This window comes from Atractosteus spatula, chromosome 20 (assembly GCF_055471065.1).
Source record: "Atractosteus spatula isolate fAtrSpa1 chromosome 20, fAtrSpa1.hap1, whole genome shotgun sequence".
NCBI classification, from domain to species: domain Eukaryota; kingdom Metazoa; phylum Chordata; class Actinopteri; order Semionotiformes; family Lepisosteidae; genus Atractosteus; species Atractosteus spatula.
In genome coordinates, this window is record NC_142725.1 from 9,895,625 (window position 1) to 9,913,679 (window position 18,055).

Genomic DNA, 18,055 nt, shown 5'->3' on the forward strand with positions numbered 1-18,055 from the left:
AGTTCTGTAAAAATGTAATCAAGAAGATCATTTAAATCTGAGATAGAACAAGCTATGCAACTCACTGTAGGGACTGTAGTAATGGGTTGATCGCCTGTGTAATAGACTACAGGGATCCTTTAACCGAAACGACTGTCAGCGTTTCTACAGTATTTATTGTGGACGGGTCGTTTTAAGTTAATTTGTACTCGTGGTGACATTTTTCATATGTGTAGATTCCAGTTTACCAGTTTAATTGCACTTAATCTATCGTTACGTTAAGTCTACTCATTCTAAACACCTGTAAAAGTTTAATATCATGTAGTGGCGGAACGCATCTTCTGCTAAATAGACACCTGTCTCTGGTACTCAAAACCTAGCAGTTTGCGTTTATCACATGCGTAGCTCAGGTACTTTAAAAAATTAGGAGAATGCACGGAATGTGCAGCGAGAGAATCAGGTCAGTTCTTGATGCCTATTTCCTCCTTCACAACCAACATGTTAGCTAGACTCTTTTAATCCAGACATTTCTTAGGGACTACATTTCGTTCTTACCTGATTTAGTGTGATTTTTAGCACTATTTTATGATTCTTTATGTAATAAAGGGGGATTATTGTCATGTGTACAATACGCACGGCACTTTTGGAATGCAATTAAAAGCCATGTTTCTGTACAGGTGCTGCCTCGCAGGACAGATGTGGTTACGCACGACGGTTGCGTCACGCGTTAGGTTTTGTTCATGTTCGGAGAGAAACATCACGAGTAGAATTACACAAAAGTCTTAAGGTTAGTCTCTACAGAACGTGCGTTACGTCGGAGGATACAACATCTGATATAAGATCGGTGAAAGGTACTATATGGTGGTGAAGTAAAAAAGAAAGAACGCACTTCATTAGCAAAACATTTCTTGTACAATATAATCGTGGAGAATGGCACGACCAGTGTAAGGATGGAGGCTGCTGTATACAATGTATGCCATTGTTTTTAAAATATATGACTTTCATGATAAGAGTGGACAAGACATTTCTTGTTAATTAGCCGGTTTAAAGTAACTACTGTACATGCTCTCAGACTGGACTGTAGTTTGCTACAGTACAGTACGTGCACGCCACTGATCATCAGCCTGGCACTGTTACGGTGCACTGGTCTCGTTTCGCATTCTAAAATCACTAAATAAACGGCAGATAGAACTTAATATGTCTCTGTATAGTTTGTGTATTTAAGGATTTTGTCTGCCCCGAAAGCTGAAAGAACAGAGACACTGTTCACAGCCGTCAACTGCTCCCGCGTTTAAACTCTCCAGGTTTAGTTGGTTATGGTTAACATGGGGCAGTGCGCTTCAGCATGCAGGAGGTTAATAATCTAAAAAACCTTTTTCTCCGGGGGGGAAACCAGCAGAAATAAATCGGCTTAGTGGACAGAAATAGAGGGGAATGGTTTGGAAGCCAGAGTGGGATTAAGGAAAATTCTGTAAAATAAAGAGCGAGTGAGCATGTGTGTGTGTCTATGTCTGAGAGAGGGCGAGCGAGGGAGAGAGAGAGGATGAGCATTGAGTGGAGTGTAGATTTTCATCCAAATCTGTATCTGTGGTTTTAATCCTTCGCCGCTGCAGCATCGGAAAGCAGAGGCTGTGGCAGAAACACGTTTTTATTTTAAGAAACACGTTTTTTTTCCCCATTCTTCGGGAGTTTGCATTTCTTTTTTCATTGATTGTTTTCTGTGTTATTTATTATTTTGATCTGTTCATATTTTCCTCCCCGAAATTTGATTTGCACCATGAGCAGTCTGTGGGGTCCACCCGAGCTCATACCTTTGGAATGGTGGGGGACACGCAGCCGAGAAATGGAGAGCCTCTAAAAACAGATGGAGTTTGGGATTTATTGCAAAATAAGGGCAAGATGACCGTTTTTTCTTTGTGTTTCCTTCTGTGCGCAGATCTACTGGATTTAGCTGTAGGTAAGTCGAGCACTTCGGTGTTGAGCATTTACAGTATATTCCTGTTATGTGAGTCTCTGTGAATTGCTTTTAGTAGAGTTGTTAATATTTTGCAGCGAAAATCATATAATTAAAAGTAGATAAACATATATGACTATTTTCGAAATTTGAGAGATGCCTACATCCGAATGCCTGCGTTCCAGGGTCTTTAAAGTGTCTTTCAGAAAGCGGACTGACCACCTGGCACAACTAATATGTTGGGTGCGCTCTTACACCGTTGATACATATTTCGTATCTGTAATTTCTGCATTCTGTACATCTGTCGCCAACTTTCTTTTTACATCCATAAAAAAAAACAAGCTGTAAACGACGTTGCGTCTTGTGATCTCATCCGGCAAAATATCGCTGCCCAGCTGTCTTCATTTTCAACAGTTTCTTGGGAAATGTATATAGAAACATATAAAAATCAATTAAAATCAGCTGTAATGATGGGGACTGTCCAGGGTACGTGGATCACTCGTGTGATGCGTTACTGAGCATTAAGTTACAGGGTTATAGAACAGGTGAATGACACAGAGTACCATTTTTCCTCCTGAAGCAATACAACTTTAGTGTGATTTTATTTTAGAATGGAGAACGGGAGTTTTGAGTTTGATTATGAAAAGCAGCCCGTTTCCTTTCAGAATTTTTTCGGACTCTGCAGAGCGCGAACAATTGTTGCCTCTTACTGTTTTCCCGCAGCGACGTTTACCCAGTAAGTTTATCAATGCATCCTTTATACTGTGTTTTAGACAATCCTAAAATGTAACGAGGGACAAGACGATTTCACGTAACGGTGTGTAAGGAGACAATCCCGATCCTTTGTGCTTTTGCGTTCTATCACGTTCCTGCATTCGCTTTTGAAAATAAAATGATTATCTGTCGCATGGTGCTGCCTCCCCTCAAGAGGAATGAGACTTGACGGCACTAATGAAGAGACTCAATCCGGTTATCAGAGAGCTTTCTGCAACAGCCGATAGCTCAGGTACAGCCCAGGTGTTTCAGATTTAATTGATTTTTCAGATGAGACGCAACACCAATTGCTGGATACTTAATTTGAAACTTATTTATGTACAGTTGTCGGAAACGATCATAAACGGAATTCTTGCAAGGGCTTGGTTAGTTTAGGTACAGAATGATTGGGGGCCGATGCGAGGAGGGCATCGTTAAAATTATTAAATGAGCGTGATTTATTATGATGTTTATTTTTAATTTTTATTTTTTTTTACATTTTGTTGCTTGTTATTTGAAGCCCGTTATGTAAAAAAAAATCAAAGCTAACTTGAAGGTGACAATAAAGTTACAGAATTTTAGTAGTGCCAGTTGGTGTTTTATGGGAAATTAAGTGAAATTTCTGGCCTGTTAGAAATCTAGTGATAACCTCAACATTATGAATATACAGTATACTTTCCTTGAAAAGAATAGTAATAGGTCAGGGCATGCTGTGGAATGTTTTGGAGGCACATTGCAGATGTTTTATCTGAAAATATAATACCTGACCTGGCAAAATTTTAAATTATTTTCGATATACAGTACAGTATACTCCAAAAAGTGCAATTAACTGCAGGTTATGGCAGGAACTATAAAATGGTAAAACAATGATATTTCCTTTAAAAAAAACAGTATCTGAATTTTAAGTTGTCAGATGTACTGTAGACATCAATTAACAAACATACTCTTGAGAGGGAAAACCACATTCATGCCACTGAGGAATGAATGTACTTTATATACTGTAACTACAGAAATGATTAATTGTTGGTCTAAATAATTCATAGTGGAAATCTGAATGCGGTACCAAATTAAATTATTAATTTGGTACCACATTCAGATTTTTTATGACCTCCAAACGTGGGTCTGAGCTACAACATTTTAAAAGTGGGTAAAGCCATGATTATTTGACAGAAGGTTGTGTGAGGTGCTATACTGTATGCACTCTTTTGTACAGAGAAGCCATTACAGAACATTTGCAGATGAAACTCTGAGAATTGTGTAAGCGCTTCAGAGCTTCAGGAAATGAACACAACTGGCTCACAGCATAATCCATAGCCCTCCCCCATTGAAAGCCCTCTTCCTACAGCTATGTTTAAAATAAACCCATTTACTTTGCCAAGCTAAGCCCCTTCAGGGCAAGTCCTGATTTCCAATGGGGAAAGACTAAGGAGCTACTGTATGTCTCTGTTTACGCAAAGTTCTGCAGCCCTCCAAGCAAAAAGCAGAGTGGAGTAGAGAACAGAGAGATGCTGAGCTTTCATTGGTTGTACTGCTTCTACAGTGTTCCTAAGTACCTACTGTAGCTGCTAACATGATGAACAAGCATACTATACATAGAAGGGACCACTCCTGGTCTCACTTAGCTATTGTTCCCCCTACTGTTCAATTAACCTATCTTTTCAAACAGATAATCCTGTGACATTTAGAACAAAACTAGTGATGTAATAACACATGTTGCACCCATGTCACACTGTTCACATAATGGTGATCCTTTTCATTTGTGTCATTATGATTGATATTAATTTTGTTCCCCTAGTTATATCCAACGTTATGACTGTGCCTTCGTTAAGAACATTGGAAAGGGTACTGCATTCTCAGACTGGAGAACGTTGGCTATCCCAGGGTTGGGCTGACCTCTGAAAGGCTCAGTTGATGTGATGTGTTCCAACATCTGTCATTCATCAAAAGTGTGCTCCATACTACATAGAGCAATAACGCTGTATAATTATATTTAATTGGAATTACAAGCCTACAGACTTTTCTTTCCATTTAAATAATATAGAAATATAGTCTTAAGGATTTTATTGACTGCAACTAGTCTGACCTTTTAATGAACTGAGATGGAAAAAATAGCACCAAATAACGACTTTGGGTGGATTCTCTTTGAGTTACTGTTCATATGATGTAACCTAGTCCTTAGACGTGATTAGACTTTCAGAGTGTGTTTTTAACTAGTTGTTGCAATCAGTGGCTAAACTCTACTACTGGTGCCTTGAGTTTGGATCCTGCATCTTATTTGGTTAATTCTGTTGATACTTGGAAAGTTTTCCTTGAAAGTTTGCCATGATAAATTTGCACATCTTTCTTGCAGGTTTACTGTGCTTATACCGTGTTCTGTTATACCTCTTTCTTATGTAAATACATTTGAATAAATAATTTATCATTTTACTATCATTATACTTTGCTTTTCATATGGTGGCGCATACGCTTGCATCATTTGTATTCTGATCATTAATGACATTGGCTGAGGGCTTGCTGAGGAACTGTTTTCATCATTACTCTTTCCTACACATTATGTCAGTGTGCATGGTATTCAATAAGTTTGAAATATGTGTTTTGTTCACTCCAATGAAAGTCCTGAATTTCAACTGTAAGAACTTTAATAGCATAAGACTGTTACAAATATTACAATAATATTGAATCACTCCTGTACAGTATCAATTTAAAAAAAAGAACACATTAGTTCTGTTTTTCTGCAGTGTTTATTGAGCTGAATACATGCAGTTTGTATTCAATTGTTGCAATCTTTGTGCACCTTGGCAATAGCAAGTCAGCGGTATTAGAGACGTAATGTATTTACTGTAGAGTACAATACCTCTAGGATGTACTGTAGCCTTAATGTTTGATGATTACTGTCCAAGTAGTTAAAAGTAGAAACAGGTGTGATGCACAGATAATGCAGCTGACAGCTTATCGTATTGAAGCTAGCAGGCTCTCGAGAGACCCAGGCTGCTGAGTTTAATTGACAAGATGCCAGTGTCACTGCAGGTCCCAGGTTATGTAAGTTCATTGGAAGGCCCAAGACAAATTCTATCTGCTGTGCTGAAGAGCCCAATAATGCCTTGTGATATATCCAACAGGCAGGCTGATGATGCATCACTGAATAAATTTGATGTGATTAGCAGTTGGCTAGGTATACCCACCTTCTCTTGAGATTTCAGAATCCATTCCTGTATGCAAGTCTTCATGTGCCAGATGGAGAATTTATATTGTAGTGCCTTGCCAAAATCAGATCAAAAAGCCCAAATCAACAGTTATCTGTGTGTTTCATCCATCAGAGAGAACACTATGAACACCAATGTGGGCATACAGCAAAACTAGATCTAAGGAGTCATTGACATAAGTACAGTATTGGCAACCGTCTGTCTGAGCATAGGAAAATTCTTCTGTTTGCTAGGATTTACCAACATCCAATAAACTAAACTAAATATAGCAAGACAATTAATATATTAATCATCTACTAATTTTAAAAAAGTTAATTAGTGAGTAACAGTGTTTCACATGGAGAGTAACAATACTTTTGTCTGTGTACAAACACCCCAGACAGAAGCACACACAGATTGGATATCCAAATCTGAGAAGAACATCTGTATAGTCTGGAACCAACATTACCAGTCATGGTTTATGGTAGCTGCCGCTTTGAAAACTGTAAATTATAATGATGCTACAGTACTTCTGCCCATTGTTAATAAAAACTCTGCTAATAATGACAGTAATGTGCATGGTTCAGAGATTTGACTGTACATTGCCTCCAGAAAAACAGCTGAACTGAAACAGCTCGATGGTGCCAGTGACATATGTCCACAAGATGCTGGAAGCTTTATAAGGTACCAGATACCATTTATTTCTCATGGATTCGAGACGCCTTGGTATGAATGTAGTACTATAATAGATTCTGCTGGATCCTAGCATTAATCTCTCAAGTTCAGTTGGTACAATATTTGCACAAGTGTATGTGCTACATCTATGCATTCATATTTTCCTAGATATGTAGTCCTGCTAAAATGGTCTTGCCTTTATCCATTGCTTTACAGCATCTGGTCTGATTTAAACTCTTTATCATAAATACATTTCAGAAGGGAAAACATGACACTAAATGCCATTTACCATGTGCACTATGTTTTATTAAAAAGTATGGTACACTCATAAAAACCAATAACAATTAAATTGTTTGTTTTTATAATAGCCAGTCCATTTCTTGAAGTCAGTTTTCTTTTAGTATCCCCAGGAAAGCAATATGATGTGATGTTGCATATGGTGGAGACTGAGCCCTACTGTATATTCAGAAATAGCTGGAAAGACAGTGTATTTTAAAATGTCTTGTAATTGGATTATGTAGATTTCTTATTAAATTGATTTTAATGATAATACACTTACAGACAGCAAGGTGATCTTACTCAGATTTATTACATTAGATTGAATCTGTGTACATTTGGAAAGAATATTTTTCCCCACTGTTAGAGACAATAATAGGCTTTAGCCCACTTAGATGCCATGCATAATAAAAGTTGTGCTTGAATAACCTAAAACATGACCATGTTTTCTACTTTCTTGCAACAGTGAGCATTTGAATATGGCATATGTACTGCCTTAACCTTTGCTTAGAACCATGGATGATTAAATTTGGGTACCCTTGAATGCTTAATGTTCCCCCCATGCCAAATATATTCAGGATTGTTTAATAAGGCAGTCATACAATGAGATCATTTGTTGTAAAATTCTAAAATGTTCTCAACCACTGCAAAATGTGTGACTGAGTTCGAGATAGCCCAGATACTATAGTTTGTAATTAAAACATTTGGATTTGTGGTCAAATCACTTCAACAAGATTCTATGCATTTTAAGGGTTTGAGAGTTTCTGGCTGAATTTTATGTTTGTTTCTTCACTGTGTAGCACTCAGGAGTAACTGCTGGCCATTTCATTGGGGAAGGGAGAAATGCCATGATCACTTTTGAGCTCCTAACAATACCTGGGATTCAATCTTAAAGTACCATTAATCTATAAACCAAAGCAGATGTACAGAGAAGCTCATTTTGTCACGTGCATTGGTAGCATTGAGAAAAAGCATAGTAACAATTAAGAATTCACTTTCTAATTGTTTAGCATTAGTCTGACCTCTTTTCAAATGTGTCATTCTTTCAGTCAGGAAGCGGGCTCAGGGCTCAGTGTGTTTTGTTAATGCTATCCTGTCCACAGTCACTGATATTCCTGAAAGAATTTAAGTTGCTCCACACCGCTGAAATGATGGAGAAGTGTCCACTTGGCTTAATATTATAACCATTTATCATTTTGCAGCTGTGAAGCCCATGATGCTATACAATAATTAGACTTAATTATAACAATGATCTCATGCTTACTCATAGTTCACAGGTACCCAGCAAGCCCCAGTGTGTTGTTACACATGGTTCCCAACCCCATCCCACACAGCCATGAGGGATGGACAAGTACAGTAAATGACCTCAACAGAATCTTACAAGACTGAAAATGTTTTAACACTAGAATGTCAAGCTGTTCAAATCTTTCATTTGGCTATTTTGATAGCCCATATTCAAATTACGTAGCATTTTTAAAAATGCAATTTTGATTATTTCTAAATACTGAAGTGGTTTCTGTTAAATTGGGCTTCAAGTTATCTCCTTCTTGTTTCTGCCTGAGATTTGAGTGTGCATGACTTACTGTATAGCACAACTCCATTTTCAGTCAAATAGCTGTTATGTTTCATTTTGCCTAAGTTGCATTTCCATTACCTTTGTTAGTTTTCCGGTAACCACTGGGTACCTGTAATGATTTGGATCCCTGCTGCATAACACATATCTATCAGTTCTCTGCTTTTCCCACCCTTTACATCCCTGTGGATCCTGTGATTTTGACCCCTGCAGTTGACAAGTAATTTTGAAGTCCCACGGTTTAACAAACCTCCATTCTTGATAGTTTCCCAAGCAGTTGGACACCCACTAGAGTCACTTCAATCACAAAGATGAAATTATGAATTATTAAGGTTTTTGTGTTTTTTTAAACACTGTCGGAAAAGGGAATTCAATTTTCTTTTTGTTGCTGTTGTTGTTATAGCTGTGCACACCGCAGTCATGTGGCACGAAAAAATTTAAAAGAAAAATTTTGTAAAATAGTCTGTCATCCCATACAAAGATAACAGGAAATTGTTTTACTGTTCTGGGCCGGTTTTATTCATCAGTTAATCAACAACTTTCTTAGACTATGACCTGACCCAATATCAGAAATAATACTACATTACAGGTAAATAAATAATCAATTTGTTAAGAAGATCTCCATTGCTCTGAAGACGTAAACCATTCTGCATTCTTCATGAATGTGAAAAATGACATTGTGCCATTATTACTAATTCTGCAGCTGTTTGATTACAAGGCAAAGTAATGAAACCAAGGACATTTTTTTGCAGTTCTGTTGCGGTGTCCATTCTAGGCTTTCAAAGAACGACAGCCTAAAAACATAAAAAGCTGTGTGTGAGTGACTCATATTGGATTGTGTTTCATTCCCATTCCAGGGACAAGTGTTATTCAGAAACTACATCAACCTAGAAGATTAAAAAGTTGGTACAGTAGTACCGTAAAAGTAATCTTTTTATTATTTGAATCTTTACCTCGTGGTTTAAGTTTCTTCAAAATTCAGTGACAGCTCAGACAGTGAGACAGACACTGTTTTTAAAGAGCATGTATTATCTTACAGATTTTAACCTGCAAGATGTCAATTAAGATTGGAGAAGACCCTGCTGAAAACATAATTACAGATACTGTAGTTTGCCTGCCTTTACATTCATTTGCAATCTGTGTGTTGTTTTCAATAGCAGTCATTGATGAGAGTACAGGGATCAGATACATGGTAACTAGAAGGCTAGCACTATTTGTTTCCGCTTAAACATGATTAACCACGTTAATTTTGTGCAAGCATGCTGCAGCTGCAGGAATTTCAGCTCTGTATATAAATATACTGTAGCTTATATTGAAAAAAAAACACGAAAGAGAAAATAATTTAATCTGTAAAAATATGCTGTTACTTAAGTTAAGTGTTAAGATACTTTTCCTCTCACCCATCATTAGTACTGAACCAATGTATGGGTTTATAACCCAAGGAAAATACAGGGAATCTAACCTTCCAAATAACACTAAATGCATTTTATAGTATATGCCATGTAAAATGTCTAAAAGGGAATAAGTTGGGAAGCCCCAAATATTAATAGAATTTATAATTTAATAATTTATTAGTCTGTGCCTCATGTTACAACCCTCAAGTGCAAAAATGTCATTTCGTTTCTAGTCAACCAATTCATAGCTGTTATGATTAGGTTGCTGGAAGGCTGATGAGATGTTATTCAGGGGAAGAGATTTAAACTGTTCTGCTGTTGGTCTCTATAGCACTTTGAGCACTGTTAAGTGTAGAAACCAGGCTTCTCTGACTTCAGGGTTGTGTATTCCCTTGTCGCGCAGATTCCTGTGACAAACAAATCTGATTAATATGTTTTCATGTTTGTGCATCAGTCACTCAGAAGTTGTCCTACAGCAGTCAAATGAACCTGAGCTGCGACTTTGATGGTAGTTAAAACAAATTAACTTTATTGATGCCTTCTCAAAGGAAAACAAAACTTGGCTCTTTTCGCTAATCTTGAGATAAATCACTTTTGGTGATACAGTGGCCATCAGAGACTACCCCCACCCAAATGTAATCATTTGTAAGCAGCTACATTAGCTTGATTGTTTAATTTCACTACATTTGTGTAGGTTGATTTCCAATGGGCACTTTCATCTTTGTCAAAATAAATGAGTATATAAAAATGAGGTGACATACTGTATGGTAGTGTAGAATCAGGCAATTAGTTCTGTTGGATGTAGTAGTAAGGACTACTATTCATGAATAATACATTCTTCATAGTGGTGTCCAAATTGGTTTGCAAGAAGTGTTGGGAACTGCCCGTGAATGAGTTAGGAGGCTGAGTTCGATGTTTAATAACGAAAAATCTGACCATTGAATTAGAAAAGTAGTTCAAAGAGTGAAGCTCTAGTGCACAGAAAGGACTGTGCAGCTCTGGCATGGACTAAATTTGTGATCTCCGTGACTGTGGTCTTAAACAATGCAGTCATGTCACAGGGTGGTCAAGGGCAGAAAGACAGGTCACACAATTACTGTATTCAATTCTTTACTAGTACTGCTTCCATGCTCCTGTGGATTATTTAATCAATCACAGAGTCTGATCATGGTATTTTGGAAAAAGATCGATGTGCAATACAAATGGTGAGTGTCAGTGTGCCATGTCGAAAAGTCAAATAAGTCATCAGTTCAAAGAAGAAAGCAGAGTAATATTGATTAAGGCCTTGGGTTTTCTTAGCTAATTTATTAGTCTTAATCTTCACAAATAAAAAAAAATCTATTGACCACAATAGAAAATCAATCTACTGATTTAATTGATTTATTCACATCACAAATAAAACATGATTTATGGCTGCACAAGCGATTGTGACCTATCTGGACAGTACATCAACTGAATTGCTTGATTGGATTTGAAACATTCCATAGTAAACAAAAAAATTCCACGTGGATAATTTATTACAGAGATGGCCTGATATAAATGCTTCATAATCATATTATCAAAACTGAATTTAGGTGGATGATATTTAAATTAAGCTACCCTAAAAGCAATCTTGCTTGGAAGCAGTTGTTATGGGGATTAAACAAACATTATTCTTGATAAATGCAATGCGGTGTGTGAGAATGCCAACACCTTTTAAGAAATGCAAGAAAAATATTACACATTCACTTCCTAGAAGAAAAATTGTAATGTTAAACTGCAACCTGGGCAGGGGTTGCTTAAAATACAGCTTGACTAAACAAGGTGTGCATTTCGCTCTTTATTTTATTAGCACAATCTTTTCCAGAAGGCAGTAAAATCCCAAAAGGTTTCTAGGGTTGCAGTCTGTTGCACAGACGAATATGTATGATATGTTAAAATGCATAAGACAAAATTGGGTATTCTTGTGAAATGAAAGAGAAATCAAACATGTCTTTGACTACCCATTTCTCTTTGGTCACCTTAAATGTACTCTTGCGATGCAAACTGGTTATTGTGGGTGGGAAGATTTGGTTTACCAGTCCAGGAAACTTGGTGAACTCATGCCGAGAGTGAGTATTTTCCTAAGATGCAATTGTAAAGCTTCATGGATGTCATCCTTTGGCTTTCCTCAACTGACCGATATTACAGCTGCTCCATTTCCTTCATCAGAGAAGGAAATCTGCTGAGCGCAGTTCTGAAAAACAGAATTCTCAGAACCAAATGGGACAGTGTGACACAAAGCTGTACAGATGCCTGCTTTCCTAATGCGGTAGGTTCAAGAGACTGGCAGTCGATATGGTGATGGTTTAATCATAAATTGCCTCCATAAATCATAAACTGGCAGAAATATAAATCATGATCCTGGATCAAAAGCTCATGTGATTGTTGCGGTAACTGAATATCATTAGGCCATCCTGCTCCAAGTCATTACAGAGGCTCAAAGGCTTAAACATCACCAAACTCCAAATCTCTATTACAACAGTTGCATTTAGGTGTGTGTATATAGTATACTGTAGATGGCCCTAATTGCTAGCTTACTGTGAACCATCCAGCTTGAGTGTGGCTGCTATAAAGTATTTTAATTAATAGTGCAAAAGCCTATAGCTCACTAAAACTCCATTCATTATCCCTGCACCACAGCTCTCTACATGCTCCAGCTGTCACTGTAGTCTCAGACAGAAACAGGGCAGCTCTGGTCCTTGGGGGCTGGAGTCCTGCAGGTTCCATTCGGATCTTTTTAAGACTTGAAATAAAATGTTTTACAAATGAAGCAAATCATTAGTTTAATTTAGTGTCTGAGAAGTGAGGAGAAAAGTAAAAAAAGGAAGACTGTGTGAGTCTCAAGGTCCCGGGACCATAGTTTCATCCATATGCATTGCCTCTAAGGAGCTATTTCTGTCTGTGCAGCGATCTCAACTCAGAGGAATGAGCAAGATTAAGTTTCTTATAGTCTCCCATCTGAGCTACACTGTCATACAGTCCCTTGATAGCAAGCAGTGAGCTTCACTGCCATCCAAGTCTCTTGGTTCTGACTACTTGGCAGAGTCCTCATCTGGAAAACCCCAGAATAAAGCCAATTCACAGAAGAATCAATAGGCTACCTCCCTGCTGTTTTCTGTGTGCAGAGGGGAATAGCATAAAGCATGTAGTTTATACAGCTCAAAGATGCCTGCAGCACCTCCTCAACTGCAAGCTGTCATGGGATTTGAGTTTGTCATATCCTCTGGGCGTTTTCCTTGTGGTTTTCATTTCTTTTCCACTTCAAACGTGTTTGTTTCTATAAGACTTTTACTTCTCTGTTCTTGCTGTTCAAACACCAGGAGCATGTGCTTTCCTAACCTTGATATGTGGCATGTTTGGGCTTGACACACAGTTTCACAAGGGCATCATTGAGTGCATAATGTATGTAAAGGCTTTAGATCTCTGTGGACATATCCACAGCCAGAAATGGAATAAATAACTTGATAACTCACATACAGTAGGTCTGTCCTTTTGCTCACAGAAAAAAAAAATTGATGGAGGTGTTCTTTGACATACTGTATAGAATTTGATCGGCAAAATTATTATATTCTCCTAACTATAGTAATAAGAAACTTTGATTTATATTTTTATTATAAATACCTTCAAAAACAATATTCTCATAGTTCTTTGTAATGTATGAAGAGCACATTCCATAAAAATAAAATGAAAGAAAATTACAAAGCCAAGAAAACAAAGCAGATACAGAGAATAAAATTGTAAAAATACTTTTCTGAAAAACTAAACACCCCATATGATTTCACCCTGATTTCTTTTGGGATAGTGTTCTGGAGCTTTAGGGGATAACAGCATGATGCCCTATCACCTGTTTAACTGTGAGAGTTGACACCATATTCATGGGCTTTTATTTTTCTGTTTATTTATATACCTGTACAAATACAAACGGTCTCACCAGAGACTCAAGTTTATTTTATTCTTTTATTCTTTTTAAAAGTATTTTTTTCTTTTCTTTTTTTTTAAATGGAGAATTTAGATGAAGTCATCATATGATAGTCTTCACATTTGCTGAGTAAATGCCTGTTTACTTCAGAAGTTTAAATGCTTAACCTCAGACATCAACCTGCCAAATATCAATCCCTCTGGAGTGTTTCTTGGCTTGACAGACTTTCTAATTCTTTGTAGTATTTTTAAAATTAATATAAAGCAACAAATGCAACGTCCTCTCGCCTCACAGAAGAGTCATCATGCAAATGATATTTTAACAGCACTGCATCTCCTTTGCTGTATTGGCTTCTGCACTAAACATGTTCAAGCAAAACACCCCTTTCATCGTTTTGTCTAAGCTATCACACTCTGTGTAAATACAAGAATGTCACTCTATCGATACTGATGTTCAGTAAATGTGATACCAGTATTTATTGAAGCTTTTTTATGCAGTAATAAAATAAACATGTATCAAGTATGTTATTTTAAAAGAAATGAAAGCACTTCGGACATCGAAAGGAATCCAATCACATCCATCGCTTGACAGCTATACGCATGTGGGTGACATGCAGTAGCCATTATGCACCTGTAGCCCAGTAAGTAGACTTTAACACTTTTATACCCCTGCTCTTATGAAAAGTGCTACATGTCATGTTTAATGACCTTGGTATACTGTCTTTTATAAGAATTGAACCTCCTACAATCCATTGGTTTGGAATTTCTGGTTAGAAGGGAAGAGCACAACTTTAAAGCACCAAGCTTTAGCTTTCCTCAGAGCCTGGTACTGACCATACTTAACCTTGCTTAGCTGCTGAGTTCTAATGAGATCCAGTGAAATATTCAGGTGGTGGTAATGTTGCTAGATCATGGGTAGTCACAAAATCCCCCAAACCTATTGAGCTGTTTATTCTGTTCTAATATTGCTGGCCTAGATGTGGGCTGTGTCATGAATTGGCTGCCAACAGGTGTTCCTCAAGCAGCAACAAATAGCTTAGTGCCCTGGGCCTGGTCAATTTTGTCATTGCCCGGGATTTCCTTCTTGCAGTATTCTCAGTGAGAGCTTAATCCTTCATCCATTCCTGGTCTTTCTGCTGCTATGTGAAAGGTGTGCACGATCTGACATTGAGGAATGTTTCAATGCATGCAGCTTGCTTCCTTCTCATTGCCGTTTGAAGGCTCTCTGTGTGGTGGAAGATCAGTTAACACGTGTATAGTTCGAAAAAACTGTGGATAAAATGAATTTCTAATGCTAACCCAAAAACATCCTTAAATAATGAAATTACTCACCTAAGGGATTTTATATTTACATTTTGGGAGACAAAATCATGATCTGTTTATAACAGCACAATGAAGTAAACAAATATAAAAAATAAATGACAGAAAAATAAAGAGCTAAAAAACTGTAGCACCTTGCAAAGGTGTTCAGACCCTCTAAAAGTTTTCAAATGTTGTTGGATTACAACTGATACACATTGTTTTCAAACTATTTTTATTGCAAACTTATATACTCAAACAGGTTTTTTTTAAAGACAAAATTAGTTATTTGTCAGCAGATATCTTAAAGAAAGTCAAAAACAGAAATATACTGCTCTGGTAGTACTATATTTAATGAGGATATAATTGCCTTACCATTGATCTCTGCCTGTGCACCATTGAAGTGACTGTCACATTTACTGGACAAAAAATTGGTCAGGCAGTGAATCTGAAGGAAAGGTTTGAAAATGAAGACTAAAGAGCATTCTAAGAGAAAGAGAGAAACTGATAAAAAAATAGATTAGGAAAAGGGTACACATAATATCAATAATCAAGAAGTTGTAGCTGTATACTACCAGACATTGCCTAGAAAAGGCTATTCCTCAAAACTTGGCAGCCAAACAAGAAAGAAACTTGAGAGGGAAGCCAGTGAGAGGCCAACCATCAAAAAGAAAGTTGAAAGAAACTACAGAGTTCAGTGGCTGAGGGTGAAGTGACAATTTTACAAAGATTAAGAAGTTCATAACTTAAGTGTCTAATCGCCAAAGAAACAAAACGGAGTTTTGGCCAGTACCAGAATGTTGTGAATGTGTGTGCTTTGGAGCAGAAACAGCAGTTGTGAAGGCATGAGATCACCATCAATTCAGTTGATGAGTACTCTAGATGAATAAGGTTTGCATTAATGTGATTGTACCAGTATCAATTCCAACCGTTTCCTGCAATTGGAAATCCAGACAACACATTATGACATTTCATCCATTTTTTCCACCTTGCCTAAACATCATAAGTGAAACAATGCCTGTGTGCATTCTTCTCTTTAAATCATATTTGTTTTAAAGGTAATTATCTCCCATTGTTCTGGATTAGTTGTAAAAAACACTCCTGAACATTTTTAATCTTGTTGTAGAAATGGTGCCTGATCCTGAAAACCAGCTATTACAGCACTAACACATAGCCACCCAATCACAGGTCCTGTTTATTTATTTATTTTTGTCAAAAACGCTTCAAACACTGGATAAATATGCATCAGCATGGCTTTTCCAATGGCACGTCTTTTTCTACAAATGCAGATACAGATGCTCAGCCTTTCAAGGTCACCCTTGGATAGAATTAAATGCTTTTTTACCTACTGTGTGAATTTTTTTGAAATTAAATCAAATTACTGGGATGATCCTCCAGATTAATTATACAGCTTGAAAGTGCAAATAGTGCAAAGTACCTTGAATTTAATCTTTGAGGAGGCGTTTAATAAGTAAAATCCTGTGTTTTTTGTCTACCTGGATACAATTTAGAAGCATTTCACTGATTATGCTCCAGCTGGCGTTGTGGATTCTTAATTAACTGGACCTCACCTCTGACTAAAGTTGTATCATCTTGTGTTGGAAGAAAGACTGATGAATTATGTAAAAAATTCTTTAGCCTGATAGGTTAAATAAAAACAACAGCATGAGGAATGAATGTGGTGAGCAGTGCTTGTTTACAAGGCCACCCACGCAAGGCAATAGTCCTTTAAGCACTTTCCATAATCTGCTGAAATATGTTAAATGGGCCTGATTTGCTGGGTTAAGGGAGCTATCACTCAGGCAATACACGCAAAATTCTGTAGCAGAACAAAAATCATGTTACTGTTAATATGTGCCTTCATACGTTTTCCTGAAATATACAGTAGTTCTGCTGTACATTTTGAGGTTATTGAAAAGCTATTTGAATCTACTCCCCTCCCAACCCTCATTCCCCCTGTTAGATCTTTGATCGAGTTTGACAGAATTTGTTATCCTACACATCCCAGCCAGGGTCATGACTTCACTTTCCCATGCTTGTGTGTGGGGGCGTATGAGACAGGATATAAATGTGGCTCAGCATGATAGTCTAACATTACTACAGAATATCATCGAGCAAGATGGTATGTGGGCTGGGGATTGCAATAGCACCTACAAGTTTTGTTTGGGGATGAAAAGCTGTAAATTCAAGATCACCCAAGCTTCTCTTGGCTGTTGATTTCTGCCAAAGAGACAGCTGGTACTTAGTCAGAAGATGTAGGAGTAGGCTGAGTGAAAGACATTGCAAGGCAAAGCTTTTTGGTTGACCAGCTCTTTCCAATGATTCAACAGTGCACTTTCAATTATTACATAAACAAAACTATTAAATAAATTGCAAAAAAGAGCATGGAAAAAGTGAGAGGACAAAAGCATGCGTGCCCCTGGTCAAAGACCACATACACAGTTTTGTGTTTTTAGCACTAGATTAGAAGAGATCTATAGTTGGTGCAATTGCACAGGCAGTTCAGAATTCCTCAAATCAACGTACTAGTAAGCACTGCTTATGTTAACTTTAAATGTTTTTATGCATACAGTAATACGTTATTACACATGTATGCTGGAAATGACTATGATTGATAATAATAAGACAAAAAATAAAATAAATTAAATGGCTGACTCAGTATGAGGGATGGGGGAGTAATGAGTAATTTTTGGTAATTATTTTGGATAGAAGAATCATTATCAATGTACTACTAAGTTTTTGTTTTATCGGAGTGTGCCATTTTCTTTTTCTTGTCTTTTATAATATTTATTGTAGTGTGTTTTTTACAATTCTGATTAAGTGTTGTGTTTTTGTGTTGTTTACCTGTTGCAGAGAAAATTAAAAGAAGCACTGCATTGGTGGGGTTCACTGTTCAAAGCTTGCTGAGAGCATGTAAAAAGTTCCTTCGGTCATAAAGAAATAGTCTACAGGCTCAACTGTTGCAACTCCCCGGATGATAAGCAATTTTCTCTTCATTAGTTTTCAAAAAGCACTTCAGCTTACTGCTCAT

The 18,055-nt window shown here is 37.2% G+C and overlaps 1 protein-coding gene across 1 annotated transcript in view; it reads left to right on the forward strand.

The window, feature by feature from the left end:
- The first annotated feature begins 1,359 nt into the window (after positions 1-1,359).
- LOC148817500 (immunoglobulin superfamily member 21-like) overlaps positions 1,360-18,055 on the forward strand; it is a 222,501-nt gene continuing 205,805 nt past the window's right edge. Inside the window, exon 1 of the mRNA XM_088938144.1 lies at positions 1,360-1,936. Within this exon, the coding sequence (XP_088794270.1) occupies positions 1,798-1,936 (139 nt within the window). The 5' untranslated portion in view covers positions 1,360-1,797. The remainder of the gene's footprint in view (positions 1,937-18,055) is intronic.